Genomic DNA, 23,641 nt, shown 5'->3' with positions numbered 1-23,641 from the left:
TTTGCCCAGGTGCCAAGTGCACAGAACTGAGCAAACTGCAAACTTTTTTTTAAGTGAAAAACTGAGAAGAGGATGAACATGAAGATTTGAAAGCTGAAAAAGAGGAGTGGTATGTAGTGCCAGTGTCTCATACAAATCTTGCTTGGTTTCCTCAAGAAAAAGTGATTTAGGATGTAGTTAAACAGCAGATTCAGTTTCTTAACTCACTGTTTACACTGCAAGTCTTTTGTCAACACGTATACAAGCTTTGGTATTCCCATAGGTGTTAACTGGTCAGCCATCTGACTGCTTAATTTCCTAGTAAAGCGTAAGATACAAGAGAGAGAGGTCAGGAAGTGGTAAAATATTCTGAAGAACTAGGATTTTATTTGATGTGTTTAGCTCTGATATTCTTTACTCAACACCTTTAATTGCTTACATTAACCCACCCAACCCTGATGAACTCCTTCAAATAGTAGCTAATTAAAACAGTACAGTATGAGGGGGACTCTTGTCATTCAGCTACATGAGGGCTCAAAAGCTTGTTTTAACATCCAAACCTTGTGTAAACTGACATAACTCTAAAGTAAACTAGGAAGATCACTCCAGCAGCAGTGTTACTGGAGCAGAGTCAACCTTCAATTAACAGAGGGCTGTCTTTCTGGCATAAAGGGCCAGTTCCATTGTTTCTGATGTTTCAAATGCATTGAACTACCTGAAAGACTCTGTAACTAGTTCGTCTGAAGAACTAGATGTGTCTGGTTTGTTTCTTTTCTTTCCTCTTTAGGCAATCATCTGCTTTTGCAGGCTAAGCAAAACAACCATACTAGTTGTTTTTGGAAGCTGGTTCAGTCCTGTTACTGCTTTAAAGTTGTGTTGTCCCTTGGGGGCCAAGTTGTCCTTAATTTTTGCATGCATGACTAGATAATTTTGCAGTCCAATAGATCCTAAGGATCATCATGTGAAAAGGATATTCTGTGAACTTCACTCCCTTCCATTTTCCTTTAAAAACTCTTTTTTGTTGTTTTCTTAAAACTAACAGCTGCAGAACAAAGTCAGCAGCTTACAATGCTGTTTCTTAAAGGATGCTATTTTCCCCAACTTGTTCTTAAAAACACTATTCATAGTATACAGACAATTTCAATCTTTTTCCTTTTATCATGCAAAACTAGTGAATAACTGAAACCTTCTCATCAGCATTTGCTGCTTGCAGGGTATCTCTTACAAACATGGTTCAGTCTGTGCTCAGCCTTTTCTTTCCAGAGTTGCTTTTATTTCCATTTATATTCTAGAGGGAAGAATAAATAATCTTCCTGATTCCAGGCAAGATTTACAACTGCTGTAATGCTTTGGGCCATCATTGCCACACTGCTGCAGAAAACTACAGTGGTGGTTCTCAGCACGCCTGAGCAGAATTACTTCAGTGTTAAATGCCATCAGCTCTTCTGATTTGCTTGAAGGTTCTGTCTTGAGTTAATATGGTTATTAACTGACCCAAGGTCAAAAGTAAAGATTTACTGAGATAACAAGAAGAACTTAATCAGCCTTTTTTTTTCTTGATAGACTGTGACAGTTGGTAATAGAATTAATGAGTGGAGCTGGTGACTAAGATGCCCTTTTTCTAAATCATACATTGAAGACTTTTCTTCTCGAAATTACAGTTAAGGTACTCTAATGTTTTAGCTTACATGCTGTTGAATATAGAAATAATTTAGTGAAGCCTGAAAGGCCTTCTCTCTAGAATTAGCTATGTGAGGTGTTCAGTTAAAGAATAAAATAAAACACTACAGCCATGTAATGAGTTTTGTTAAAAATGGAGAGTTTACATGGTTGTTAAGCCTTTTTTATTTCTCTTGCTTCAAGTGGGGGCATGGAAAGCAATGTACACATGCTAATATGTGTACTTGAAGTCTTTATGAATACTTCCAACCATTATTTCCTTCAAATATGTGCGGCATTCGAAAATAGGGTTAATCTTTAGAGAGTACAACTTATGGTTGTTTAATTACAGGAATGGTTTTGAGGTTTAGTTGTATAAAAGTTTTAACTGCAGGAAATTCAGAGAAGCAACTGAATTGCTCATAAACTTGACATGCTGCCAGCTCTGCTGCTCAGTCAGAGGACTTGTTTCTGAGTCTTTAAGAATTGGAAATGTCTGCTTGCCTCCTTATATTTTAGTCACTTGAATTTTATGGCTTGTCCAGTAAGAGAAATACTCTTACAGTAAACAGAAAGGAATTGAATTAGTCTACCTGATGATTTAACTTACAACATAAAAGTAGCTTCTTAAATCATAGTTCTTCTCTCTTGAAGCCTCCTGTATGGCTTGCTTAAAAAGAACTACAAGAGTTCACATGTCTTATATTCAATTTAAGGAAAATATACAAGCACTTTATTCAGGCTCATTTTGATTCTGTCCATTCATCAGACAATTCCATGACTATTGTCTGTCAGAGAAATCTCAGCAATAAGAAGGAAAGCACTGAGTTAAGAAACCATCATCTTTTTGTCCTGCTGTATAGAGGAAAATTCTTTCTTGTTACATTACTTATATAAAAAGGCATCTAGATGGTGTGTCAGAGGTGTTGTGGGGAAAGGAACCTGCAGAGTACGCTAAATTTTAACCTATTCCTCCCCTTGAAAAATAACTTAAGAATGCGTCAATGAAACTGCTGGTGTTACCAAACTCACCATGGGGTCAGGCTCAGCTGTTCACATGGTTGGGAATCCAAGCTGCACTTACCTAAATGGCACATTCTCGATCCCATTGTTTTTAATGGAATTTACCAAAACAAATTTACTTGTAATCTGAGAATCCACTGAAACCTGAGGGCTGAAACAGCTAAAACAGTTGATTTCTTTCCCGTGTATCTATACAACTGAGACAGAAGTAGTTTGTAGCTGCTGGTGGTAGAGAAAGCTCCGTGAAAGAGTTTTATGATCCAATGGCTTGATCATAAGCGATCCATGCTGTGGATCTAACAGAGTGACTGTTGGCACTGTCTTTGTGCTTGTGGTCATTTTAGTTGTTTGCAGTATCTGGGATCACAAAATCTGGAAATTCCTGTGTTGACTTCAATCCTCATATAAGGATTAAAAAAAGAACTTTACTGTTTAAACATGGAACAGCCTTAAATATACAGCACTAACTTGCAGTGAATACTCATTATATTTTATATATGTGTAAATAGTATAAGAGACACTCTAAAATAGTAGTCTTTAATTTATTCTCTTTGTATCCGTGAGCACATCAAACTAATGGGCAGTGGAATGTGGAATTGCCTGTGCATGAAGAAAAGCATAGGATCTCTGGCAAAAGACGTTAGAGTAATGCAAATTAACTCCTTAGGCTTTTTGTGTTTAATGAAGACTGTGTAAAGCCTGGAACTCTGTAATTCTGTGCCTAAAATCATGGCTTGTTTTTAAAGCTTCAGTATTCCAACTTGTCAGTTTGGATTCTCATCGTATTTTCTTCCTTTTGCTAATATTTTCATAACCTGCATTACATATCGTTCACTAGTTATTAGTTGTTCTTATTATTGTTGCTATTATTACAAGTTTGCTACTACTTGCCTCATTCTAAATCAAGCCACTAATAACAAGACAAGACTCTTGGTAAATACCTTGTTGCAGTGTCTACTAAGATACAGCTTGGACAATAGTCACTTAGGCCTGTACTATGACACTGCCCTGTCCATGTCCTAATGCTGTGCCAAAATACACATATGACATTTATATAGAACTTTGAGCAGAAACTGAAACACAAGAAGTTCCCTTTGAGCATCAGGAAACACGTTTTTACTTTGAGGATGACTGGGCACTGCAGTGATTTGCAGTGATTGCCCAGAGGGATTGTGGAGTCCTTGTCCTTGGAGATACTCGAAAGCTATCTCTACATGTTCTTATTCCTGGGCAATGAGCACTGGGTGGCCCTGCTTGAGCAGGACAGTTGGACCAGATGACCTTCAGAGCTCCCTCCACACAGGTCTCTTCCAACCTCAACCATCCTTCTGTGAACTTTGACTCACAGCTTCATAAAAACGCAGCCCTTGGTTATCTGGAGCACTTTGCATGAAAACAACAGGGAAAAGAGAAGCTTTTTTCCCTTACTGCTACTGCACTACCACTGCAGTCCCAGCACAATTGCTGTAGAGTAATGGGAGTAACTCCAGAAAGAACAAACTCTGAGCTGGCTGGAGAACTGCTACACTGTGCTACCTGGTCTGAGGACACTGTCAGTGCAAAGTTTAACCATTTGAGGACCAGCCTCTGAATGATACAAGTAAATGACTTTAAATAGTTGATCTGAAGATGTCAGATTAAGACTATGTAGTGATTGAGGAAGACCATCTTTTTGAGGGGAAGCAGAGCAAAAAGGAGTAGTTACTTTTTTCCATTTGCTCAGTGAGTTGGTCAGGTTTGCTAGTGGTTCGTTCAAGGGAGATGGCAGAATATGGGAGATCCTGAGTCTTGGGCCCTTTTGTCTATGGACCTTTTCAATTCAAACTGATGAGAGTAATTTAATTAAGCTGTTGTTCTGGTGTTGGAGTAAAATATTAAAGTGAGTAAATGAAGTTAGAAAAAAAATTAATGGAAGAACAATTAAAGTAGGCACCCTTGGTATCCTGTTCACATTGTTATACTTGTATATTTGATAACTATCATTTAAAACTCTTGCCATTAATGCCTGAAAGAAACTTGCAAGTGCCACATAACATTGGTTGAAACAAACAGTTCCCCATTTGCTGCTGAGTTATCATTAAAAAAAATTGAATTCCCTTTATGTACACAGAGTGATTTTAGCCTTTTCTGCACCTGCCACCATGGTCTAGGAGTGTAGTTTAGAGTGAAGGCATCACTCTAAATCACTTAATGGTATTGGAATTAAAGTATACAGTCAAATTTACAAGCCTAGGAATGAATCTTCTGAAAGCACTTTATGCTTACATTGAGGATGTAATTATTGATTCCCCGTGCAGTTTATTAGGCTCCTCCACCCCACTCCCCGCTTTCACACAGATGGTGTTGCAAATCACCTCTCAATGGTCACCTGCTTGAAAGGCAAGTTTCAAATGCAAAGTGCTATTCTTTGTTTAGTCATGATAGCTTGCAAGATATAAAATGAGGCAGCTATTTAAATTTGTTGTTACAGCACCTGGGCTGGGTACACAAGATTAAATAAAAAGAAAATTAGGAAGCAGATGCTTGTGGCTTAACAGAAGAATTGAGCTAAAAGATACTCTTCGTTACTGCTGGATATGAGTAATTTTACTAAGGCAGCTGTTTCCTTAATCAGGAAAAACACCAACCTCTTAAGATGACATCCAGATGTTTTCTGTATCACTTCACAATATATTGAGTTTCCATTGTATATGCCATATTTTTAATTTCAGTCGCATTCACTTACATCCAATATAGTTTCAAATACATGTATCATCTTCCTGAACTGTAGAAGACCTGACTACTAAATACATGGCATATTCTGTACTCTTGACATCCTTGCCTGGTGTTAGTCTACAAGTTGCTCCTAGGGCTGACAGTGCCTCTCACCAGCATCCAAACATACGAATATTGGACTTCCACAGGTTGGAGAGGGCTTACTTTGCTGGGGACAGAGGGGCCTTGGGGAAAAGTTTTTTAGTGCTAGTGCCTGTCCATACTTTAGTTGTACAGGTGTATGGTGTCTCTTACAGTGCTGCCTGTTGTTCAAAGCAGGACATACCATAGTGTTATTTCATAAAGAGCAGGTTAAAATCCTGTTCCTGTTACGTGGATATTGTGTAAAAACAGAGATTTAGAACTTCCACTAGCTCTTAGGTGTGGGATCAGTCCTCCATTGTAGCTGCTGATACTTTTAATACATGCTAGCTTGCCATCTGTCCTTGCTTGAAACAAATGCTTTCTTTGACTGGAGCCCTGAAGTTCCAGGCTTTCTATTTCTGATAGGACACAATGCTGGCATCCCAAATCTTTGACACTGATTTGCTGACACTGAGCTGTTTCATAATTTATGTATTTGGGGTGGTATGGTATTTCAGAGTCTTAAGATTTGAGCACAGTTTTTGCAGGTGTGAGACTTGTTACCTGTATTTTGGGCCTCAGGAACCAGTTGCCCATGCTCAGTTAATCTGTACATGTGCAGTAAATCCAACTCGTTACTCTTTGTGCATGCTGCTTATTGCACCTCTTGAAAAATTAAAGCTGCCCTGAGTTTGGGGTGAGGAATTCTCAAAGGCTTTTGTAAGTAACAAATTCCTTTTGTTATTACAGGCAATCATTGCAGTTTGTTTACTGCATTCTTCACAACCTTTTCTTGAATTATTGCAGTAGAGATATTATTAAATGGTTGGTTCATAAGCTTTCCAGTACTAGGGGGTTGTAGCTAAGCTTCTAATTGTTCAAGTATACATAGGCTTTAAAAAAACTTATGCTTTTTTGACATTAGTAGATAAACAAGCAGTTGCTTTTTCTCCTGTGGTCTAAAAGTTCTTCATCTTAAACAGTTCTTGGAATTTGTCTGTGTAAGCAATCCTAAATACATATGAATAGCACAAAAGGAAATAACCAGATATAACAGGAAGGAAGTCTTCCTTTATGATTTTTTTTAATTCTGCAGTTATCCAGCAATTCCTTCCTTCATTTTAAAGTTTTAAAGTGCAAGTCAGATATGGAAAAGTTACTTTACATAAATACTTCTTTGGTTTATGCCTTGCACTTTCTGACAGTTTGTACCATTTATTACTGGCCTTCCTAAAACAAGATTTTCAAAACAGTATATCTATTTAGAGATTCTTTAGTTAAAAAATAACTGAAGTAATTACATACTTTAGCTACTGCTGATAACTTGAGGGGGTTTGTGCTTTTTTGCTGTGTGCATTTGAATGAAATCTGGAAATCTTTCACTAATCCAGTTATTTCCATTCGATTAAGTTCTCTACAATCTTTTCTGCAGAGGGGATACTCTTCATGCTACTATGTGACTTCTTTGGTACAGTAGTCAGCTAGAAAAGAAAATTAATTTTCTTGCCATCAGTGAAACCATAACAAAAAAAATCTGATTAAATAAAAGAAGGGGTTTTTTTTTTTGGTTTTTTTTTTTTAAATCTAAGCTAATTTATGCAAGAAGCAGTTTTTTTTTAAAGTGAACTTTCTTCTGCAAGCTGGTGACCAGCATACTGGAGTATTCTGGAAAGGGCAGTACAAATCTAAAAGCCTACTCATGTTTGTTACTTCCTGAAGCTGTGAAAAAGACATGTACTGTTCTAGCAGTTTGCAGGTGAGCTGTTGCTCACAGATACCACAGGCTGCCTGAATCTCTCCAGTAAGTCATTTGCATATTTCTACAATCACTGTTTTCGAATGCTGGAAATTTATGTACACCTTCCTGAATTGCCATATTTTCTTGGTTTCCAAGAGCTTTCACAAGGTTTAGGTGCTCTGATGCCTGCTCTGATGCTGCCACAGATGTGTCAAATAGAAGCTTTAGATTCCTGTACCGAAGGTCTCATTATAAATACTACCCCATGGTTCTTTCAGCCTTAGATTGGGATAGGAAGCCCTGCTTTACCACAGGATCCATATTTTCCAGGCTGTCTCCTCTGAAAACCATTTGTCTTTTAACACTTTCCAGCCCAGCACTGTATGATGGCAGATGCTGGGAAGGATTGTGGGAATGGCTGCTTATTGTCTTTATTTTTAAATGAGAGTTTGTCCTGCTTTATTCAGCTGTGATGCTGTTCATATGTGTGAAGGAGGGATCTGTATGAAAACTAGTGCTACTCTGAGAATTTTAATGAGAGGGAAACCTCAGAAATCATTCCCCAAATTGTTTGAGTGTAAGGATGTGCCTGAGGGTGGACTTGGCTTAGCCTGTACAGGAAATGGGGGTAGCCTTAGGGTGTGAAGTGCACTACATTGCCTCTGTAGTGAAACTTCTCACATCCAGCCAAGCTCCAGGGCTCCAGCTTGGTGCAATCCCACAAGAGCCAGGTCTATGCCACTCAGCCATCAGCAACCCTCTGGTCTTGGGGACTGAGGGGAGGCTTATCAGCTTTGAGCAAAGTTGTGTAGATGGGCAAAGGTGCTTTGGGTTTGACGTTACGCTTGCAAACTGGAAAGCCTTCCCAAAACTCAGAATGGTGAAGCGTGTGATGCTGACTGCTGTCGGTGTGTGCCATTGGGTTGATCAGCTCTGACTGATCTTTGACTGCTACAGGTGTAGCCTCAAGTGGAGCAACTTGTTTTGAATGCACTGTCCCCCTCTTCTGTATCCTGATAGGAAGACTTGAGATTGGGCGCAGTCCTGTGCTTGAGAAGGGCTTGTGTTGGTGTAGCATTTCACATGCTCAAGTCCAGCAGGACCAGGGCTGGCCCAGAGCTAGGGAGTTGGTCTTGAACACAGTCTGTTTCCTGGGGAAAATGCTCAAAACACACTCTTGACACTTCTGGCTCTAGATGTACAAAAATACTTCTACAGCTGTGAAGGTCCTCACTGAAGGCCATTTGGCTTCTTTTCTTGGCACTGATGATCAGACTGATGTGACTCATTACAGTGCTTGTTTCCAGAAATGTTATTAATTGTCTCCTCACCTTTTAGCACAGAATATTCATAACTGACTTGAACTCAGCTGGGAGTGAGGACTGAATAAAATGAAACTCACAGCCACCTGCTAGTGTCAAGATGACAGTAACTGTAAAAGCACTACTTGCTGATGGATTAATGCCAGCATCTGGGCAATTTATCCAGGTGTCATAAACACTGAAAATGTGTTATAGGAGATGGTTTCAAATAATATGGCACTTTGGTGTGGTATCACTTGGTATTGCAGATAGTGGCAGAATTCAGCTTACTCTATTTCAAGTATTTTGTTACGTCAGGTGGAGTGCCACAATTTTTGTAGCATTTTTAGTTTTCATTGTAAAAATAAAACAAATGTAAATATAGCAAAAATCCTGGATTGTCTTTCAATAAAGAAGGTATTGGAAGTTGTTCTGAGAGAGTTCTTTTTTTATTAGCAGATCATTTTGAACCCAAATCAACATTTGTTATGCTGAGAGGATTTCTATTCAGTGGTCTGAAGAGCAGGAAAGTGGCCTGTCCCTGTTCATTTTTCTGCTCTCGTTTTCTGCTTTTGCACTGAAATATTCATTCCTTACCCTACTGGGAAAGGCAGTCAGGTACAGGAAAAAAAGCAATAAATCTTACTTAGTGACTTGTCAGTTTTTATCCGTAAATATAAAAACAAAAATGAGAAATGCTTAATTTGATAGAATTAGAAATGTTGAGAAAATGTCTTTGTTAATTGAAAAAAAGATTAAAATATAGTATTGCTTCCTTTGGTGTTAAATTTTAACTTCTGGTTTCCTTCATATGGAGGACTTCTTAAGACAGAATTCTGGCTGTTCTTTAATTTATGATGCTGTACCATGTTATGCTTTTTTTAAAATTAGACCTCCCTCATACGCAATTCTAAGATTTTTGTTTCCTGTGCTTTCTTTTTTTCCTGATTAGCAGTAGCAATTAAAACTACAATGAGGTAATCTGACATTTTCAAAGGGATTTGTAATTCCAGCCAGAGGAAACATTTTTGTTTATTCAGAGGAGATAACATTCTTGCACTATAATGAAAGCCAGTGCTCACCAGATGACAAGTCTGGTCTTTGCCTTGCGGTTGCATCCTTGCAGGCAGATCCTTGTTTCTCTGTGGGAACACTCTTTTCCCTAATAAGATTTGTTAATGGACAGAAGAATCTGCAAGATTTGATTGATTGTGGCATTGGGTGTTCTAACATGAGCATCACAGTTCTGGATGTATGACCTCTTCGTTCATTCGCTTGTTCTCTCTTTTGAAGACCAAAAATACTTACATGTATTTAAGAAATATTTAAGGCTATCTGATGAGAGAGAAAATAATGTCTTGTTCCCTGGCTTGGTATGTGTGTTGCCTATGGAATGAACAGGCAGCAATAGGAAAGACGAGTGTGTGCAGCAGTGAGGTGGTTTTCTTGTTTACGTACCAGTGCTTACTCAAATGTTGTTCAAAGAATTGCTGGCTTGGAGTAATGGTTGGTGGTTTGACATGACTTTTGTGTTTGTAAGGCACTCAAGATTGGTAACTCAAAGGACAATGAAAGGGCTGCTTCATTAGCCCTGAGCTTATTTTAACAACTCACAGCCTACTAATATAAACAGAGATTAAAATAGAAAGTGTAGTAACTCCGTCTTCTATATAATCTATTGTATGATTATAGTAAGTACCTAATTTGCTTTAGTGGTAATTTTGAGTAGGACTGCAGTGCGTGAAGGAATCTCTACTTTCAGGGAGGAGTCCATCTTACACGGGACCGTCACACAGTGAGAATCAGTATTATATTTTTAAAAAATGTTAGTAACGCCTTAGAGTTTAAAAAGAGAATTATCTCGCATCCTGACTACTAGCAAAAATGCTTGAGAAAACATTCCATATCCTGCCCAACTTTATATATTTACATACTGATAATGTGTTTCTGACTGGTTTAAGTTATCATTTTCTTTCCTGAACCACAGTGCTTCACATAGAATAATTTTCTTTGTTGTAGTATGGTGTTTAGCTGAGTTAAATATCAGTCCAATTTTTAGTGGCTTTATTGCTCTTTAAAGGTAGTCATGGTACTTTGCTGTGAATCCTCAGTTTAAAAGACAGGATTGATGACACAGAGTGTGGCTTACTCTATGCACCACTTGGTAAAAGGACTGCCAATATGCCAGGTAAAATAACTCCACAGTCCCCCTTCTTCAAAAAGTATGCTGTCTAGGTATCATAGAGCATTGGAGAAAGTGATGGGGGCCTTGGGAGTGGTTTGTAGACTTTTAGATTTGTAGATAAATATTTAACTAAGCGTGAGTTGAAGGGTGGGTGCAGGTATGGGATGGTGACAGCTTCTGCCAGGTCTGATCCAGTTGGAATACTTCAAGTAATCTTTCATTACTGCTGGATGAGCATTTATGAGGAAAAGCCAGGAAAGGTCCTTGAAGCTCTAAGGATAACCACTGGGATAGGAAATTTTGCAGTAGATATTTTCCTTTATTATATATAATGTCTCTCATTTTTGTGCTCTGTCATTTCTGCCTTTGCTTTGTGCTTCTCAGTAATGGCTGTCATAATTTGTGCTTACCAAACAATCACTTTACTGGGTGATAGCGGGGAAGGATCAGGGCTTGCCAAAAGCTGAAATTCATGTTAGAAGTAGAGATAATAAGTAGAAGTTCCTATTGTTTATTTACTTTCATTGCCCCCCAAAAAATCTTACCCAGCACAGTAATTATTTCTTGTCCAATACTATAAGTTTCTGCAAAAGAAAAATACAGTGAACATTGTGGATGATGTGCAATAATTGCGGCACCTGCTTTTTCTGTTATCTTTTTTTTTTTTAACTGGTAAAGTTGCAAATTGAGAAATAAAGTGGTTCCTTGATTTTTCTTCACCCTTTTACCCTTGCTGATGGAGTATAATTTTACTGCATGAGGCTACAATTTATTGTGCTCAGTCTTTCAGTGTTGTTGTATTCTTGTCATTCTTGTCTCTGCTGTTCTCCTTCATAGATAGTGATTTAGCAGTCAGTTGTTCAGCCATGTTAAATTAGACCTAGAGATAACATTAGGCAACGTCCATAGTTGATTTTTATTTTTAACTTTGGAAGAGGAAGGAAAATCTCTAGCATGTGTTAGTAATAACCTGTTGAAATTCTCATGTAAACAAGTGCATCTTCACCTCAGCACTTGTTTAGAAATTGTACAATGGTTTAAAAATATTTTTTTAATTCTTTTTTCCTAATTGCCTACTATGAAAATTATTTACTGCATTGACAGAGGTGCATTTTGGACAATGAAGAAGTTAGACTGCCTGGCTTCACTGTATATTCTAATGTTGGTGTTTAGGGCACTATTTTTGTCAGGACTGAATTACATTTTCCTTCTACATCCATATGTGGAACAATACTTCCTTACTGTTTTATATCTCATGTGTTTATTTTTTGATAGCCATTGTTTGTGACATTTCCATAACATAGACAGTTTTTATTTTGAAAGAATTTTGTTTGTTTATTTATGAAATAAATACAGTAGAATTTTAAAAATATGATAGAGTTGGTAGAAATATTTGAAAGTAAAGCATTATTGCTCTACATCAAATTAAGATGCTAAAGTGTCACATTTTTTTCCAGAAGCAATTATTGTAAAAGATCTCATTCTGAGCTTACATGTAATCTTTTTAATGATGAAGGATTAATACAGCCTGCAAGGTACAACAGGTTCTGAGCCTTGCTGCCTCTGCTGTAGTTAAGTGTGCGTGCGTGTGTGTGTGTGTGTGTGTTCTGAAGTGGAGATCTCTTCTTGTCCTTACATAAACATCTAAAAAGAATACATATGGCACCTTTAACAACATTCCATAAGATATCTATCTAGCCCTTTTACATTTAGCTAAAGGTAAGGGTTTATGCTGTGCAGCAGATGCTTCTACAGAAACTCTGGGTCCTGGTGTGCCCATCGCTTAGGAGGATGATTGTAGCTGCTCTCCTGTCAGTACTTCAGTGTCTCACGGCAGAGAAGCTGATGAGTTGATCACACCATATGCTGTGAAAGGCTGAGGGAGGCCTCTCTTGTGCTAAAAGAGCAAAGGATATGTTTGGCTTCAGCAGACCAAGATGAAAAAGGTGGCTTTGAAATGAGAGCTTGTGCGCTCCGGGTGGGTTACTGTCCCTTGCTTCTCCCAAGGCAATCTGCTAAGAGGTGATTATGTGCTGCACCAACTGTTTCTGGTTGTTCACCAAGGCTTTAACCCTTGGGAACACTGAATTATGTGCTGGATAAAGATCAGAAATCCATAGCTAATTCTCATCAGAATCCACATAATTGGTAAACTTGGAAGTCATAAATATCATGGATTATGAAGGGATTTCCAAGCAAATTGTTTCCCATGCTGCTTTGCTTCAAGTTTCTCCCAGCACTGTGATGCAATCCACTCAAGAAAGTGTTCTGACTCCAGACATAATTTGGCTTGAAATTACTTAACCTCCCTCAAAATATCTTTTACTGTAATTTTAAATCTTGGACTGTTGCCACAGAAGTCTTGAGATCTGTATCATATGGCGAGACCGTGGGATGGGATAGTCTGGAGCTTCTTTATGGTAACATGATTGTTCCAGAGTTTTATATTCACTCCTGCTCACATATTTTTCAATAATAAAAACCTTCCTTCGATATGGCTTTTAGAAAGTAGTAATTTTACAAACTATATTTTATTTTTGTGGAAAGAAATTTCTTCATTACCTTGTTTTGCCCAGCAAATGTCTTTATATATTCACATAAACATATAGGCATGGCTGCACCACAAGATGCATCAGATGTACAAACTGATTTCTAATATAAATAAATATAAGTTCATCATAAATATGTCTGAGGAGAAAAAATGCATTGAAAGGAACCATTATTAGAAAGAGAGAACAATGAAGGTGACTTTGCTATTTTGACTACTACACCTGGGATAATCCCTTTCAGTGTTGCACAAGATCCCAGTGTAATTCCAAGCAAATAGGCCTTGAACATCCACATATTGAAATCACTAAGTAGGTTTCTATATTTAAGTTGGAACAATATTGCTTCTAATTAAAAATTCTCTTAAATAGAGCACTCAGTGCACAAACAGTAAAGTTACTGTAACCTGAGCTAAGTTGGCAGTTGAAGGAAAGCAAAAGCCTCTTTGTTCCAGCTTTTTAACTATTTACCTGGACATAAAAGTTCCTCTTGTTAAATTGTCCGTCATTCTTGTGGGCGTATGGTAAGCATTTGGGGTCTTTCTGCTTCATGTTTTTGAAGTGAAAGCTGAAACTCTTTAGATGCTGCATATCAGTTAAGTCTCAGTTGTCCGCAGGGGTATATTCCAATTTTTTGATTAATGGTGGCACTGACACTCTCTGGATATAAGCCAGCTGAGTCCATAAAGACTGTAGCGCTACAAAATGTGTGGGGTTTATTTTTTTGGTGCTGTGTGGGGGTGTTTTTGTCACAGACTGCCCGTGCAGCAGATTGGCAGTACAGCAGGTGCGTGGCGATGCAGCCCAGGCTCCCACAGCATGCTGAACCCCTGTTAATAAACCTCAGAGAGAGCAAAGGTGGCCTTCCTGCGCCTGCATCCCCACGCTCCAGGAGGACGTGGTGCTTGGGGCAGGGATCTGCCGGCCAGCCAGGCAGGATGCAGCAGCATCCTTGGCTCATGGCCCCTTCCCTGAGCACAGGGCACCTGGCAGGGGCAGCCAGGAGTGTGTAACCTGCTCGGCAGTATCAGGTCTGGCTGTACTGGTGGCTCTGGTTTGATGGTGCTCATGCCAGGAGCAGGTCGTCTGGGCATTGTCACTGTGTGATCCTGCTGTGTGAGTTCTCTCCTTACCAGGTGCAATGAAACAGGCTGTGCTGCTTCGTCCCTTTGATGTCACTCTAAAGGAGCAGGGATGCTTCATTGTGCTTAGATGGATTGTACCATATGCTCAATAATTATATTAGCTAAAGTAATTTACTTGGAGCAACAATGCATTTTCCAATACTTGGTTTCTTCTTAACTTTCAGGTTTTCCGAAAAAAGGCAGTGGAGCTTGGAGAGAAATTGCTACCAGCTTTCAACACTCCCACTGGGATACCTTGGGCATTGCTTAATATCAAGAGGTAAAACAGCTGCTTTTTGGTGACTAGAACACATAAAAGTTATGTTGAATCTATCTTTGCCACAGAACTATTACAATTGCTGCACAGTTTTTGTCTTTCTGGTTCTACATTTTAAATTAGGAATTTTAAGTGGATATATGTTGCACACAGAAGAATGCATACAGAAATATATTTATTCATCTCAGAACAGGCTGTGATTTTGTCAGTTAGTATGTTGCTCATCACTCTTCCTGAAGTCCTTTTAGTGTTGTTTTAGGTAGACTAAGAGCAGTAGGACATGTGCTACTCTGAAAGTTTTCTAGCCACTTTGTACTCTTATTTTAACCTGTTCACAAATGTGGTATCAGCATGTCCTTCATGTCAAGAAACAAGAGAATTGCCTGCTACCAGAGACTCACTGTTTTGTACCCTGTCCCAAGTGGTTTTGCTTTGGGCAGTCGTGGTTTGAAGGCTGCTCTGTGTTTGCTGTAGGAGATGTTTGATTTCCTGAAGTCACTCTTGCCTCCACTATCTGGCTCCAGACATGTCAGCAATTCCTTGGTCCAACTCAGGACTGCTACCTATGTTATGGTGCTGGTAAAGAAAATGGTTTCTTTGCACTGCTCAGCAAAGAATGTCGAAAATGACACCTGTGGGGTGTATTTGTGTATTTGTAAGGACACATCAGCTTTCTTCGTACTGATAATAAGCCCCAGCGTCACTCATCACAAGAAAGTGAATCAAAAAGAATTTCACACGTGCATGTGTTGGTGATGTGTTTTCTTGAGTGACTGCCTCCTTGACAGTCAGCATCTTCCACTGTTCCCTGCTTGCTCTGTATTTATGAGTGCACCTTTTCCCCACAGTAGGATGGACATTGACGTTTTGCTTGATTGGCTGTGTTTGCTTCAGGCTTCAGAGTAAACTGCTCAGGGCCAATCCTACAGAAATCCCTGGCATGTCACTTCAGACAGGCTTATCTTCCACCTTCCTTTCAAACAGCAGTGAGGTAGAAAGCCAGAAAAAGCACATCTGTGTGCATGAGGAGGAGGGAGTTAGTGACTCCTCAACTTGTTCATCATTGAAGGGGCTGATTAACTGCTGCCTGGTGATGATCCTTGGACTTTGGCTGGTCACTTACGTGCATGTTAATAATTTCTTCACAACAGGCTTCAGTCAGTTCTGCACAAGTTCAGTAGAACAGCAGCTTTAGGTGTGTTACTTGGTTTTAAGCAGTTAGAGAAACTTCTGAATACAAAACCCTAACATGTTTGTAATTGCAACACAAGAATACCTTGCTCTACATAGTATATTTAAGCATGCTTAAGGTATTCAGGCTAAAAATGTGTCTTTTATATAGCCCATATCTAAATCCCTCCTTAACTGTCCTCTTTGCATATAGTTCAAATTATGTGATAGATCTTTATGGTTTGTTCCTACCTTCTCACAACAACTGCTGTGGGCCACCACAGATGTCAGCTGCAAACAATGCAAAAGGGATTCTTTTCCTACCTGGCACAAAAGTGAAAGAGGATCTCTGCCGAGATAATTCCCTTTGCTGTGGCAGAAAAAATGACATTAAATGCTGGGTTCTTGGTTATTCATTCTGAATCCTTGCACATCTGCCTAGCTTTGACCTTCAGTAGATGACTCTTCCATAATACTGTGAGTAAACAAATACGCTGTCATCCAGGCTTAGGAAATGCTAAGCCTCTGAAGCCTGCATACATTGTGTATCTAATATGCCTCATTTCTCATTAGTATTTTATTTGATTTTATTTTGATTTATGCTTCAAACTGGAAAACACAATAGATTATGGGTGTCAGTGGTTATTTTTAAATTACTATTTCTGGATTAAGAGATGAGCTGGGTATTTGTTTAACTTTGCAAATGTTCTTCACAAAATAGTTGGTTTTTTCTGCTTGTCCTGTATCATCACAGCAGACTTGCTCTCTCCTTGCATGCCTCTGTGTATAAACATACAGATGTGCTTTTGTGTCCTCACATACCAAAGACATCCACCTGAAGTATTATTCTTTTTGTCTTTTCCATTGTTTTAGTTCATCCTGCTTCTTTCCTTACTACTTAGTGATCATGGGACAGTTACTGTCTTGTTTGTGGAACTCTTATTATCAAATATGATAAAAAGTTCATTGTACTATTCTTCAGCTAAAAATACTTGCCAATTCATGAGTATGTTTGCTTGTAGAACTTCCTTTGGCCTCTAAAGTACAATTTAAGTAATTAGATCAGTGGTTTGTAGTGGGATTTCCTTTTCTTTCTTTCTAAAGTTTCAGTTGCACTTCCATATTTCTGATGTTGCCCTGTATTTTCAGTTCATCTTCAGCATCTGTTTTTCACTTCTGCTTGTGCTGCAGAATTTGAAATTCCTTTTATGGCTCACTTGCTTATTTAAGTAAATAGCATGGTATAGCACTTGTGGACTTTTCTGGCTGAAAACAGGGGTGCAAAGAGGGGGTGCAGAGGAAGAAGTGTATAAAGCAGAGGTGGGTTGACATACAGGTTTGAGTTTTATTTTTGGGGATAAGAAGCACAAACTGGCAAAGCCACTTTCATTTCTCTATTTGCTTACTTACTTATTTTCCTCCCTCACACAAATCCTTTGTTTAGATATTTCCTCTTCAGTACTTCTAAAACGCCAGCTATAACAGTTTCTTAAAATACTTCTAGTTCATGATCCTTTTCTTCTTCTTCCTAGTAAGCTGTGACAATCTGGCTTCTCCATGCTAAAGCTGTCATTTCTCTTTCTCTCTATAAACTCTAAGTAGTTTATGTGACTGATCAATCAGATTGCTTCTGTATTTCTGTAATTTACCTCTCAGATCTATAAAAAGAAAAAAATATGAAATTATAACTTGCTTAGTGAGTTAAGTAATCTTAACAAATACCCAGACTTGCATCAAGTTTGCAGTATCAAGTAATTTTTTTAATATATCTATTTATTTTTACCCCTGTAACTATTAAAGGGGAAGCTGTATGGAGCTTGTATTTATGGGATGATGCCCAGCTGTCAAATACAGAGAAGGACCCAGATTGTTGTTATTCTGTTGAATCAATCAGGAATAAACATCTGAGTATAAAATTCTGTGCTTTTTTTTTTCTTTCAGATGGAAATTTTGTTTTTATGTCACTTTTTTCCCCTTTCAAAGCAGACCGGTATCTGGTTTTTGTCACGATTTCCAATATGACCACATTACTACTTGCCAATAAGCAACCCAGGAGCATTCTTACATGAAAGAATATATTTTCCATGAAATGTTTTCTCTCTACACATTGACCAGTTGCGTAGTTTTAAGGTTATTTATTGTGCCTCGTGTGCTGTGATGTAGCAATACTGTTAGGCATTAAGGTGCCTGCCTTTTTATGAAGAATCAATGTAGCATATAAACTTTAAGTGCATCTGAAACTTTGAAAAATAGTTATGCCTTGCCTTAATGAAAAAGTTTCAACTGGAGTAAATAATATTTTTATTTCTGGAAACATAACAAACTGGAAATGGGGGGGTTTTTTATGTCCAGCCTGTTCATAAGTGTTGTTGTGGCTAAGGGTGATACTGAGCCTGTTTCTCTGGCTCACTGACAAACCTAAATTATGTAAAAGCATTTATGGCTTTAGGGACCATGGAAAGTGTTGTATAGAAGGAAAAGCTGTGAGGTGTAGCTGGAGTGGGTCAGGGCAGGGAAGCCTAACAGAAGTTAAAAAAGAGGAGTTTGAAATACATGTGATTAATTTGTATTGAAATCAAACCACAGGGAGTGGTAAGATTTACTTGACATAAATGTAGAATGTTTGCTGTGTCTGATGTCAGCTCAGGTTTCTTTGCCTTTTACACTTTAATATTGATTGTACATTAAGAGTGGATCTGAGTTGTATTCAATATAACATACTTTATGAAGTGAGATAGCAGGGGCCTTGCTAAATTGTTTGCACAATGTAGTTACTCATTCGTAAGTAACCAAGTATGGAAGTGGCAGAGCTGCAATATTTATGCCGTTGGGATGTTGTCAGCATGGTTTTAAAGCAAGGTCCTCCTTTGACTTTTAAAATTACTATTATTTTTTAAATTGCTACATTTTATACAGCATAGTTAAGTTATGCCACAGGTCTTTCCAGGTCTCAAAGTGTTCAGTTTGAACAAGAGTTTCTGGGAGCTGCTGAGCCCTTGCGGCCACTATGTGTATTTTGAGCGAGAAGATACACCCATAGCACAGCTTCAAAAACAGTTTTTTACCTCACTTGGAAAAAATTTAAAAAGCAATAAAAAATTCACCCATAGTTTTTTTTTATTTTTAACAACTTTTTACCACCAGCTAAGATACCTGTTCTGTGACAGTAGTGCTAAATAGGATGGTTCTCCCCACCATTGCAGCTTGCCCAGCAGAACCTGGCTGCTTCGGAGAGGGGTTTTATGCTAAAATGCTACAGTGATTGGAAGGATGACTCACAGGTGGTGTTCCCTTATGAGACACTCATTCTGGTATTTCAGACTACCGGTGGCAGTGTTCAAGGTTGCAGGCATTTAAAGGAGCTTCTCTCTCAGCACTTTCCACCTACATGGAAATGTGGCCAATAAACCAATCACTTTGGAAGTATGAAATGTTGGTCTGTAAACAACAGAATTTGCTTGAAAATACTTCAAAGTTTCAAAATAATTTCCAATTTCAAAACATGTTTGAGTTCTTATGGTCTTCAAAATGTCTTTAGTGTGTGGTACCTCACTGGAAAAACTCCAGTACTCTTAAAGAAAGAATTCAGCAGATAATAGAATTGGTTCTATTTGTGCTCTGTGACATCTTCCAAAAAACATCATAATCAATGCACTTACGAGTACATACCTTTAAATTTTGTAAAGGAATCTTAATGCATTCAGAAAGCTTGAAAATACAATGAAGAAGGGATCCAGACATGTAAATTCAGTAAACCTTTTTGACAGTTTGATTCTCCGTCTTACACCGTAAGAAATGCCTGAAATGTGATTGTTTGACTGATGCATTATTTTGCAATATTTGTTGCAAGTTGTTTGTATGATACTATATTTTTTTACAGAATTAGCAGTTCATGCTTTTACTTGTCCAAGTGATACAAGAAGCACTTTCTTGCAGAGATTTAACCAGGATGGATAATTTAATTTTTCTGGTTTGCACTATTAATTCTAGTGTATAAATTAAATTTTAGATGTTTTTTAAAAAAGACTGCAGAGTTAAATAAAGCTTATTCTTCAAATTTGACTGTATTTGGCAAAAATAAACCTATTTTTAAAGGGAGTTTAGAGAGAAAAAACTTACACTGTCTGCACAGTTCGTTATTGTAGGATCATACAGAAGCTGTGTTTAGATGAAATCTTTAATTATATCCTTTCTGTCTAATTTTGGCATAATTTTAGAGGAAGAAATCAAAATTACCTAAGAAAAAAAGCTAAAAGAAGCAGACATCCTTTATAACGGCTTTGCATGTGTGGTTTTGGCAAATGGCTCCACTGATGTAATAAAGTGGTAATAATAACAAAAAAGGATTTGGATATTGAATTAAACACTGAGATTTCCCCTGTAGCAAAACAGACCAGTGGAAAGCAGACTTTTGCCTTCAGGCATTTGGGTCACAGTGTGGATTTGTATTAGCACTGGATGCAATGAGGTAATCCTAGCTGAACTTTACCTCTCTAAAAATTATTTGGTTTGTGTTAAACATATGTTTTGGCTAAAATGATCTGCTGTCTGGACATACTGATCTCTTTCCATGGACTAATGAAGACCTTGCACAATTATTTGAAAGCACTAACATCTTGAGATGAAGAAATTAATTCCATCCTAATTTATAAGTAACTAGTGACAAGGATGATTTCAGCAAAGGGTACATTTTTTCAGCACAGCCATTTCAGTTCATTGCATGATTCATAAACAAGTTTACATTTCTTGAGTCAGTATTGAATGCAAAGCAACCAGGAAAAATAGTTATGCATGTAAAATAACAGAAGATTAGAAATTTCCATGTTTTAGGACATGTTAGAACACCACAGGAAACAAACTCCTTGCCATGTCTTTACCTCATCTGAAATTCCTTGCTGTGTCATCACCTCACCTGAAATGAGTAGCTAGTTCTGCATTGTATGACTAGTGCTTTATGTTCAATATTCAGTATATTTGACCTGTGGTGATGTCTGATTTACCATTAAGCAATGTAAAAAAATCTCATTTATAATAATATCACAAAAATTTCATGAGATAGTTCAAGGAATGTGGCTCTTTGTCGAGAAAGAAAAAGAACCAAGAAAAATATTATTTTGGTGATAGCCCATAATGATAGGCTGTATTACTCAAATAGCAGCTTCAATTCAATATTGTAATGCAGAATTTGTGTGGGAGGCTGCCCTCTGGCAATAACACAGGAAGAATTTGGGACCTATTATTATTACTGAAAAATATCCTTCTCAGTTTAAGTGCTTTCTTTATAGCCAAAAGAAAGATTCTAGTCCCAGATTCTAAGTTTAAACACTCTTTCCCCGCAGTTTATTAGTTCAATGTAAAATGAGTATAGATACTTGCAAGTTCATAATTATCATACTATTTATCTCCGTAAAAGCTTGTGTGAGTATTAGTAATGGTATTCCTCAGCACAAAATGTACGATTACAAACACTTTATAGATCTCTGTGGTGCTAGCAATAGCTAATGTTGTTTTACAAAACAAAACAAACCTTCTGCCAGACAGTCCCATATAAACCAACTTGTTACTGGAGGCTCTACTTCATGGGCCTTTTGTCTTGAAGGCTTGAAAAAATGGGAAATTGCTTTTTTTGGTATGTTATTTATAAAGAAGATATAAAGGTTTTCTGTGCTGGAAAGGGGGAGGATAAGACGGTTGAACTATTTTGTGTTTTGCCCTAGAAGAAATCAGGACTAGGAAGTTCACTCCAGTCACCTATGGCATATGCCAATAGGTGGCATGTACCAAGCAGGGACATCAAATTTCCTACCAGTCTGGTTGTGAGCAGTCCTTCACTGAAATGCAGTGACATAAGGTGGGAAAGTTGCATCAGATCCTCAGTTTGCTTCCTGAGAGTTAAAACCATTCTTGCTCCCCTGCAAGTTTTTGAAATCTCATTTATTGAAAATAGGATTTTATAAATTAGCATATGGCTAAGGTTGTTGCTCATGCTCTTGCTTTAGCTGGATAAGTGCTATTATCGCCTTGATATTGGCAGGTAATCAGGAGTTATTTGTATGCCATACCTTTCCGTTGCCTAGGAGCTGCAAGGGAACCCTTAGTGTTGAATTGCCAGACATATTTGAGAGTTGGAGTTGTTTGTGAACATGTGCAGGATGAGGCTCAGTGCCAGATGAGACACGTTGGTATGTACACAGGCACAAGCTCCCACTGGAGTGGGACACTGCAAAGGCACTGTGAAGCAGCTTGAGGAGCAGTTATCCTGCCTGAAATCAAGTGCCCAGGGCCTGGCCCGCTGGGCTGCTTTTCCTTGGTCTATACTGCTTGTGCTGGGAACGCTGACACCTGAGTGTAGGCACATTAATCTTTTCACTTGGTTAAAGATCATTACCCTTTTAATTGCTTGTATCGTGTATGACCTAATTTTCATCTGTGTATATTAAATCCTACACTAGACAAAATGTTACTGTCGAAAGAGGCTTCCTTCAGAGGGAAGGGAGTCAGTTCCTAGAGACTTCAGGTTTCATTAAATAAATAAAATGAGCACAAGTACTTCTCAGTCACTTCCACCACAGTTCAAGTCACCTCAGAAAAAACAGATCATCTAAAAATGATAGTTGTGTTGGGATTGTTCCACCTAAGAATTTTCCGACAGGCAAATTATAAAACCACTTATGAGTTGTTTACTTTATGTATTTGTTATAACCTGTGTACATTTGCAGGATTTTGCCTGCAAAATCTGTGACTCATTTCTCATTAGGGTAATCCTGAAATGACCATGAGAAGGGGAGAGCAGGCATTTGCAAAGTGCTTTGCTTGTGTATTTTAGCTGGAATTACTTTGATACTTCTACCTGGTTAAATTCTCGGCTGTGTGGGGTTGTTTGGGCGTTTTTCCTACAGTGGTTTAAGCATCTGTATGATGTGGTAGATAATAAGGATTGAGGTTGACCAGGCAAATAGCTGACTGCAGTTACTCTGTATTCTTACCATCCTAAAATGGTGAGCATGAACAGGAGTTGTTAACTGCATTTTTTCAGATATCGTTTCTGAGAACAGATTCTGCTGTTATCTTCAAAGAATACTGTATTTTTTTTTCCTGCTGAAAAAGGGATACTTCTTGAAGTACATCTTTTGTTTCAGATAAACACATAGATAGATGTATGTATTGGTAAATCTGTATTCATTGTTTTATGTTTTCTTACTGCTGCTGATACAAGAGGCTCTCTCCTTAACCTCCACCAAACTGTGTCCTCTCAGCTGGACAGCCGAAACCCTGCTGGCAACTGACACAGGTCCAGTGCATCATGGGTATCACAAATAACAGTTTTACTTATCTGAATTTTTAACTTCTCTTTTTAGCACTCCATAATCTTATTAATACTGTGAAACTTGAATTTTGTGGTTTTCAGTTTCATTATACCAGTGCTGAGGGGTGTGTGTTATGCCATCTTTATAAGCATGCTTAATTTTAAGATGACTTCATAATTGCTTATGACATCTTCTGTTATTCTGAAATTCACAGCATATGTGTTTTCATGGATATGTCAGATACTCTTGCAGTACAATTTTCCATTTAGTCTTTTAGATTGACATTAAAATAAGAAATCAGAATAAAATAGGTTATCTTTTTTCCCCTAGAAATCAGTCTGTTATTTCAGAATAATAAGAACATTCATGCAGATTCATTTTTTGCTTTAGCTTTTAACAGAAACAGAAGTTTATTATTTGTTAATAGTTCAATTGTGCTTAAAATTTGGTGAGAATTGAAGAGTTTTCTGTGTTTTCAGGAATCCTAAATGATG

General features: G+C 38.0%; 1 protein-coding gene across 1 annotated transcript in view; it reads left to right on the top strand.

Annotated features, from left to right (window-relative positions):
- MAN1A1 (mannosidase alpha class 1A member 1) overlaps positions 1-23,641 on the top strand; it is a 143,193-nt gene that overhangs the window by 67,687 nt on the left and 51,865 nt on the right. Inside the window, exon 5 of the mRNA XM_048297920.1 lies at positions 14,579-14,673. Coding sequence (XP_048153877.1) covers positions 14,579-14,673 — 95 coding nt within the window. The remainder of the gene's footprint in view (positions 1-14,578; positions 14,674-23,641) is intronic.

The sequence above is a fragment of the Corvus hawaiiensis genome, chromosome 3 (genome assembly GCF_020740725.1).
Source record: "Corvus hawaiiensis isolate bCorHaw1 chromosome 3, bCorHaw1.pri.cur, whole genome shotgun sequence".
Classification (NCBI taxonomy): domain Eukaryota; kingdom Metazoa; phylum Chordata; class Aves; order Passeriformes; family Corvidae; genus Corvus; species Corvus hawaiiensis.
Note: the sequence above shows the minus strand (reverse complement) of the source record. Positions and strands in the feature narration are given on the sequence as shown.